This window comes from Manis javanica, chromosome X (genome assembly GCF_040802235.1).
Source record: "Manis javanica isolate MJ-LG chromosome X, MJ_LKY, whole genome shotgun sequence".
Lineage (NCBI taxonomy): Eukaryota > Metazoa > Chordata > Mammalia > Pholidota > Manidae > Manis > Manis javanica.
The window spans coordinates 23,658,581-23,666,225 of NC_133174.1; the positions used below are offsets into that span (position 1 = coordinate 23,658,581).

Here is a 7,645-nt window from a genome sequence, read left to right on the forward strand (position 1 = left end):
TACAGCACTGTAATAAAGAGTGTTACAGGCCTTCCGGGGTAAGCTGACGCACCTGTTGGTGTCCATCCCTATGTACATGAAGAGCTTGATTTGGCCCTAGCAGGTAATTGGTGGCAGATCTGTGTGCATGTGATAAATGGAATTTTGCTTCTTCTAACAGGCCCTGAGAAGAGCAGAGTAAGCATTTAATCTGAATCTTGAACAGCCTGTTTACTCTCTTACTTTTGATTAATGAGCAACCACCCTAGCCTGGCACAATCCCCAATTATTTTATGGGCTTGCTCACTTTTTTCCATCTGGTCGTGCCTATCCCATACAGGAATATCTGTCAATTCACTTAATATGATTACTTAATATAATTTTTATTTTCCCAAATGTCATGGCTCATGAAGAAAAACTGAAGTGATTCAGAGCTGGGGCCTCCAGGTGATGGGAAGCTCAGGCCTGGTGCTGGAGTCTGTCTATGCCCGCCTCTCCTGTCCAGCACTGGAGGGTTTTATCAGTGAGAACGGGCTACAGAGTGCTACAGTCACAAATCCCCCCACACACCAAATCTCCATGTATAACACAGTGAGAGCTTCATTCTTGCTCAGGGCCATTTTCCCTTAGTCTGTCCTCACCCATCACTCTGGCAAGCTTAGCAACAGCCAGTATTTCTGACGTCAATTCCCCAAGTAGCAGGGTGTGGCCAGAAACTCACAGGCACCCAGCTCTGTGTCTCAGGGTGCTGTTTTCCAAGGGTGGAAGACCAAGTCACGACTCACTCCCATGTATTATTGAAACTCAAGGAGTTGAGAAGGCTGTGAGTATTCTGGAAGGTGGCACACGCAGAGAAGCTTTGCTCACCCTTTCTGAGTGCTTTGTGACAGGGGAGGGGGAAAAAATGAGGAGGCTTACAGCGATGGACAGAGACATGGGAAAGTGCAAACGCACAAACTCCATTGGCGTGAATGTTTCTTACTGTTGGCCGCTGTTGCTACACATATTCAAAAGGTTGTTTGTGGACCCCAAAGGTGAACTAAAAGAAAGCGGTTTAGAACAGTCACTTTTGTCTTACGGAAGAACAAGAAGTTGAGAAACCATTGAGCTGTGCTGTATCTAGTCTTCCCTGCCAGGGTTTCTCTACGAAAAGCTGTGAAATGTGACACTACCAGGAGGGGCTTGTAGTAGGAGCTGGAGGGTAATCACAATTCTCTTTGGGCCTTGCAGGTGAGGAAACCCTTTTGCAGGTGAAATAAGAGGCTGTAGATCTAAGTAGACTTGTCGTCATTATTCCAGGGAGTCCCTCTGCATCACAAAAAAAGGAAAGATGGGATAAAGATGGGCCCAGGACAAGGAAAACAAAAGCAAAAACGAACAAGTGGGACTATATCAAGCTGAAAAGCTTCTGTACAGCAAAGGACAACATGAATAGAACAAAAAGGAACCCTACAGTATGGGAGAATATATTTGTAAATGACAGATCGATAAAGATTGACATCCAAAATATATAAAGAGCTCATGCACCTTAACAAACAAAAAGCAAATAATCCAATTAAAAAATGGGTAGAGGAACTGAATAGACCGTTCCCAAAAAAGAAATTCAAATGGCCAACAGACACATGAAAAGATGCTCCACATCGCTAGTTATCAGAGAAATACAAATTAAAACCACAATGAGATATCACCTCACACCAGTACGGATGGCTACTATCCAAAAGACAAACAACAACAAATGTCAGGGAGGTTGGAGAAAGGGGAACCCTCCTACACTGCTGGTGGCAATGTAAATTAGCTCAACCATCATGGAAAGCAGTATGGAGGTTCCTCAAAATGCTCAAAATAGACTTACCATTTGACCCAGGAATTCCACTTCTAAGAATTTACCCTAAGAATGCAGCATTCCAGTTTGAAAAAGACAGATGCACCCCTATGTTTATTGCAGCACTATTTACAATAGCCAAGAAATGGAAGCAACCTAAGTGTCCATCAGTAGATGAATGGATAAAGAAGATGTGGTGCATATACACAATGGAATATTATACAGCCATAGGAAGAAAATTAATCCTACAATTTTCAATAACATGGATGGAGCTAGAGGGTATTGTGCTCAGTGAAGTAAGCCAAGCAGAGAAAGACAAATACCAAATGATTTCACTCATCTGTGGAGTATAAGAACAAAGGAAAAACTGAAGGAACAAAACAGCAGCAGAATCACGGAACCCAAGAATGGACTAACAGTTACCAAACGGAAAGTGACTGGGGAGAATGGGAGGGCGGGGAAGAAGAAAGGGGGTATTATGATTAGCATGGGTGCTGGGGGGGATGGGGAGGGCTGTGCAACACAGAGAAGGCAAGTAGTGATTATACAACATCTTGCTATGCTGATGGACAGGGACTGTAATGGGGGTTATGGGGGGGACTTGGTGTAGGGTAGAGCCTAGTAAACATAATGTCCTTTATGTAATTGTAGATTAATTATAACCAAAAAAGGGGGGGATTACTCCCTGATAGGATAAAATTAACTGCAAATCAACGATTAATGCATGCTTTACATATCCTTAATTTTGATCTTTTAAAGGGTGTAGAATGATCAGATATGGAAGTACATTTTTCTGATAATATTTCTTTCTCTTAAAAAAAAGCAGTTCCTGTGTGGTGATCTCCAATAGGTTCTTCACAATGGTATAAAGGTCATATCAAAGTGTGGGCAAAGGGTTTGTTTGTGTTTATACAGAGGATCAAAGCCTAATTTGGCTACCCAGAAAACGAATTAAGAAATGATATGAAGAAGAACTTCCAACATCAATATCCTCTGGAAGAGTCATTCCAGAAGATGATCATCAAAAAACTTCATTTGATCCTGGAGCTTTTGCAGTTGTAGCTGCAGTCATCCCGCCGGTTCCTGGACTTGCCGTTGGAATGAAGAAGGAGATATCTAAGTTGGCCTGTGCATACAGTAAAACAACAAATTTGACTGGTTCTATATTGTCAGAACTCAACCAAGAATTAGGAGAAGTGCGAGTTACAGTGCTTCAAAATCGTGCTACTATAGACTATCTATTGTTAAAAGAACAATAGATAGTCTATAGTAACACATATGGGATGTGAACAGTTCCCAGGAATGTGTTCTTTTAATTTGTCTGATTTTTCTCAAACTAGTCAAATTCAGTTAGACAATATCCATCATATTATTGATAAGTTTTCACAAATGCCTAGGGTACCTAACTGGTTTTCTTGGTTTCACTGGATATGGCCGGTAATTGTAGGTCTGCTTTTGTTATGTATCTGTATTCCTATTCTGTTAATGTGTGTGCGCAATTTAATTAATAGTTTGTTAAAACCTATACATGCTTATGTTACTCTACAAGAAGTTATGTCAAAGAAATAATCAATCTCCCCATGTTTTCTTCCATCTGCTACTTCTATAGCTTTTCTTCTTCCTTCCTAATTACAGCCCTTTAGTAGAATTCGTGCCTCATATCGAAAATTACCAAGTATCATAATTCTTCCAAGTGGTAAAGATACCTCAAGACAAATGCTGGGCATAGAAGCCACAGGGCATAAATCTTCAAAGAAGTAAAAAGCTAACCTTTTCAAAGAATGTTGCTTCTCTCTCACTTACCAACTTTGCATTTCCCTGTATGGCCCCGGAAGATGGCTGGTTAGCCAGAGACGGGTAAGATGCCTCACGGGAGGAACAATCTAAGACAGGTACAGTCACAGAGGAGGCATCAGGTAAGAAATTGGGGATCAACAGAGGTGAGGCTTAGAACCTCACCCCCACTGTTTTGAGAGAAATCTTCTGCATCCGAGGATGTTTTGTTGCCCTTGTCTAGCTTGGATTAATACTTAGTCTATAGGCACAGACCTGATCATCTACACTTGCCCTCTTACAGCACTAAATTATGCTTTCTATCTTTATCTTTCATCTACCTACCACTTCAGCATTTTATTTTAAAAAAAACTAAGGGAGAAATGTGGGATTCACATATAAATCAAGTATAAAAATCAAATGAATAATCATATATGACTTGATTGTTTATAGTTCATGATGCGTGATCAAAACTGAAAGTTTCTGTGATATGACTGCCCTTACACTGTTCCCCATGTAAGAACTTATTCACCATGTAAGAACTTGTTCACCATGTAAATCTTGTTCGTTATGCTTCAGAAGATTGGAGACTGTTGAGAGTTAGGCTTGGGGTTGATTAAGGATTGTGCATTGAGTCCGCTATACAGAATTTTAGTTTTGTGAACAAGCACTTGATCAATAAATATGGGAGATGCCCTCTCAAAAAAAAAAAAAAGATGGGCCCAGCAACCAAGGCAGAACCACTCGGGGGTCAGTTTTAGGGGTCACCCAAGAGATCACCACAGGCAATGCTTCGGTGTAGAGATACAGCCCACTGGACTTGGCAAAAACCCTGGGTTCTCCACGTCCCTGAGCTGGATTTGCCAGCAGCCCATGTGTGCCTTGAAGCCACCCCCTGTAGCTATTGCATCGGAAGAGAAGGCACTCACAGTGGAGCTCTCTGGGCACATGGCACACGGTGTGGGGATTCCCAGTCCAGGTCTCCCCAGTGTTCTGGCCCAACTCAGGGAGCAGCGTGGCTGCCCGTGCGGGGAGAGGGCCTGAACAGAGGGGCTCGGGCAATCAGGTGTTGACTGCCCTCCTGGGAGGTGCCCTGCTACCTCCTACCCATTCTGTGGCTAATTCTGAAGACTTCTTTCCAAGGAGGAGGATTTGGGCTGAGGTTTAGGAACCATTCCCACCCTAGGTTGGAAGGCACATGTGTAATGAAGGGAGACACTACAGAGGTCTGGCCGGTCTTTAAGAGTGTTGGGGATTTCCCTCCCTTCAGGGCCTGGTTATCGGGCTGGATTCCCAGTCTACCCACACAATCTTGCTGAACCCATGCGTTTGCCTGCGGGGTAATAGAAAAAATGCAACATGGCATCGGAAGATCTTTGTTCATGTCTGCATCCATAACTTCTTACCTGTGTGGCCTCCCTTTTTCTCACTGGAGAACATGTGGTCTTAACACCTGCCCTTACTTCCTGACGGTTTTACAAAGAAAGAAAATACAGGAATGTAGATAAAAGGCCATGGACTTGCAAAGTGCCATTGGTACTTTTTTAGTTTGGCAACCCCTTGCCTATGGAAACGCCAGCCTAAGGGTCATTTTCCATTATTACCACAGCCCAGGGTGACCCTTTGAGGAAGTACTCTGCCATTCCCATTTCCATGGCCGCCCACCTTGCTATGAAAAATCCACAGACGTTAGCATTTGCATAATTTGATGAACTAAAACATTTCACATCAAGCTGAAGATGCCCCTTTTCTTTTGTTTCCTTTACTGAAGTAGAGTGGATATACACTATATTGGCTTCACATGCACAACATAGTGATTGGACAGTTACCTACATTATTAAATGCTCACCCCAGTAAGTGTTACTACTGTCAAAATACAAAGATATTGAATATTATTGACTATATTTCTGATGTTGTACTTTCATGAGACTAACTTATACCATAATTGGGATTTGGGGTCTCTTTATCCCCTCAACCTATTTTAACCACTCCCCCCTCCCCAGTAGCAGCCACCAGTCCTTTCTCTATGAAAGACCCCCTTTATTTTAATCCCTACCTAATCCCGTCCTCTTTCCTTCTATCTTAGGGCAACTATGCTGATGAATTCTAGGCTATGTCCTTTTTTGTCTTTACCATGGACATATGCCTGCCTTCTCCAGGGCTCCAGATCACCCACCTCACCCCACCCCCTTACAACCCAGACCACCCACCTCACCCCAACCCCATCTGACCCCCACTCCTTTATAAGGGGAAGATAGATTTCGTGTTTTCCTGGTCCCGTGGACACTGTCTCACTCCATCCATGGAGATGCGGAGCTGTCCGTGGATGGGGTGTGGGTGGATGGAGACACCTAGAGACCTGTTTTAAAACTTAAAAGGGGAGGCTTTGCACCCAGAATCAACCAGAGACCTTCATTTATTTAACAAAAACGAAATACTTTAATTGGAAGAAATGGCAAAACTAGAAGAAAAAACTGAAGTGAACGCTTTGTAAGGGCAGTCTTTCAATAAGACTGCTGGGCATGGCGGCCAGGGGAAACTGCCCCTGGCTACGGGGTAGGCCGTCCGAGCTCAGTTCTTGTCGCTGTTGCCCAGGGTGAGCTTGTCAAAGAGGTACTCAGCCAGGCCGGCCTCCGGGGCTCCCATCTTGCGCAGGATGCTGATATGGTCCCCCAGCTCTTTGATGGACCTGACTTGCTGGTGCAGATAGTGACGCTCCAGGAAATCACACAGGTGCGCGTCGCCCTTGTCGGTGGCCAGGCGGTGCAGATCTAGCAGGCTGTGGTTAACCCACTTTTCCAGGCCCAAGGCATACTCCATGGCCGTCACTCCGTTCTCCCAGTCGTTGTGGCCAGGCTTCCTGATGTTGCGGAGGGTGAGGCGGCCGCTGCGCTGTTTCTGCAGGTGCATCAGCTTCTCAGCACGTTCGCCCCTTTCACGGGACTGGCGCTGGAAGAACTGGCCAAAGTGCTTCAAGGCCACATCATTCTTGTCGAAGTAGAAGGCCATGGACAGGTACGTGTAGGAGACGTAGAGCTCCAGGTTTATCTGGTTGTTGACAGCAGCCTGGCAGTCAAGAGGGTAGTTCTGCACCACTAGGGATGGCTGATCACCATTCATGGCAGGCAGTGTGGTGGTGAAGGCGCAGGTGGCCTCAGCGTGTTCCCACGGAGAGCAATGAGAGAGGCTAGAGGCAGGCGGGCTCTGGACCAAGCAGCAGCTCTGGGATGGGACAGGAATGTGGTCCGTTATCAGTAACCGTTAGTGGGAGGATCCGTTAGGGGCGGAGTTATGTGGTCATGTGGCAGTGTCAGGTAGAGAGCGGGTCGTGTGGGGTTGGAGTGGGATCACGTAGGGCTAGAGTCATGTTGGGCAGGGATGGGGCGGAGTCACGGGCATTCGGTGGAGTAACGTGAGGGCACGGAGTATGGCGGGGTCAGGAGGGGAGGTGGGCCTAGGGAGAGTCACGTAGCGGGACAGAGCTACAAGGGCTCTCTGCCTTCTAGGTCCTATCCCGTTCAGCCTTGGTGGGGCAGGAAACCCAGGGCAACTGTGCACTGAGTGTCTTGAAATCACCTTTTTAAATCACAGCTTTATTGAGATATAATTTATATCCCATAAACTTCACCTTTTGAAAGCAAACTTTTACATGGTTCTTAGTATATTGGTGGAGTTGAGCAATTGTCATGACAATTTAATTTTGGAACATTTTCATCACTCCCAAGTTTAACACCCCATCCATTAGTAGTCAATCCCATCCCCTCTGCCCCCAGGCCTTCCTATCACCAATTCATTTTCTGGCTCTATAGATTTGCCTCTTTTGGACATGTCAAAAAAATGGGATCATACACACAAATTTTACTGAGCATAATTTTTTAAATCTTTATTTTATTGCTGAATAGTATTCCATGATGTGAATATACCACCTTTTATTTATCCTTTCTTCACTGGGTGGGTATTTCGGTTGTTTCCACTTTGTGGCTGTTATGAATAATTTTACCATGAACACATGAGTACAGACATTTGTGTGCACATAGGCTTTCAATTCTCTTGGGAATATACGTAGGCTTG

The 7,645-nt window shown here is 44.7% G+C and overlaps 1 protein-coding gene across 1 annotated transcript; it reads right to left on the reverse strand.

Annotated features, from left to right (window-relative positions):
* Positions 1 to 6,030: 6,030 nt before the first annotated feature.
* On the reverse strand, positions 6,031 to 6,785 carry LOC108384127 (ferritin heavy chain). The gene has a single exon (XM_073227933.1). It carries the CDS (start codon positions 6,692 to 6,694, stop codon positions 6,146 to 6,148), a length of 549 nt encoding a protein of 182 aa, XP_073084034.1. The 5' UTR covers positions 6,695 to 6,785; the 3' UTR covers positions 6,031 to 6,145.
* Positions 6,786 to 7,645: the final 860 nt, after the last annotated feature.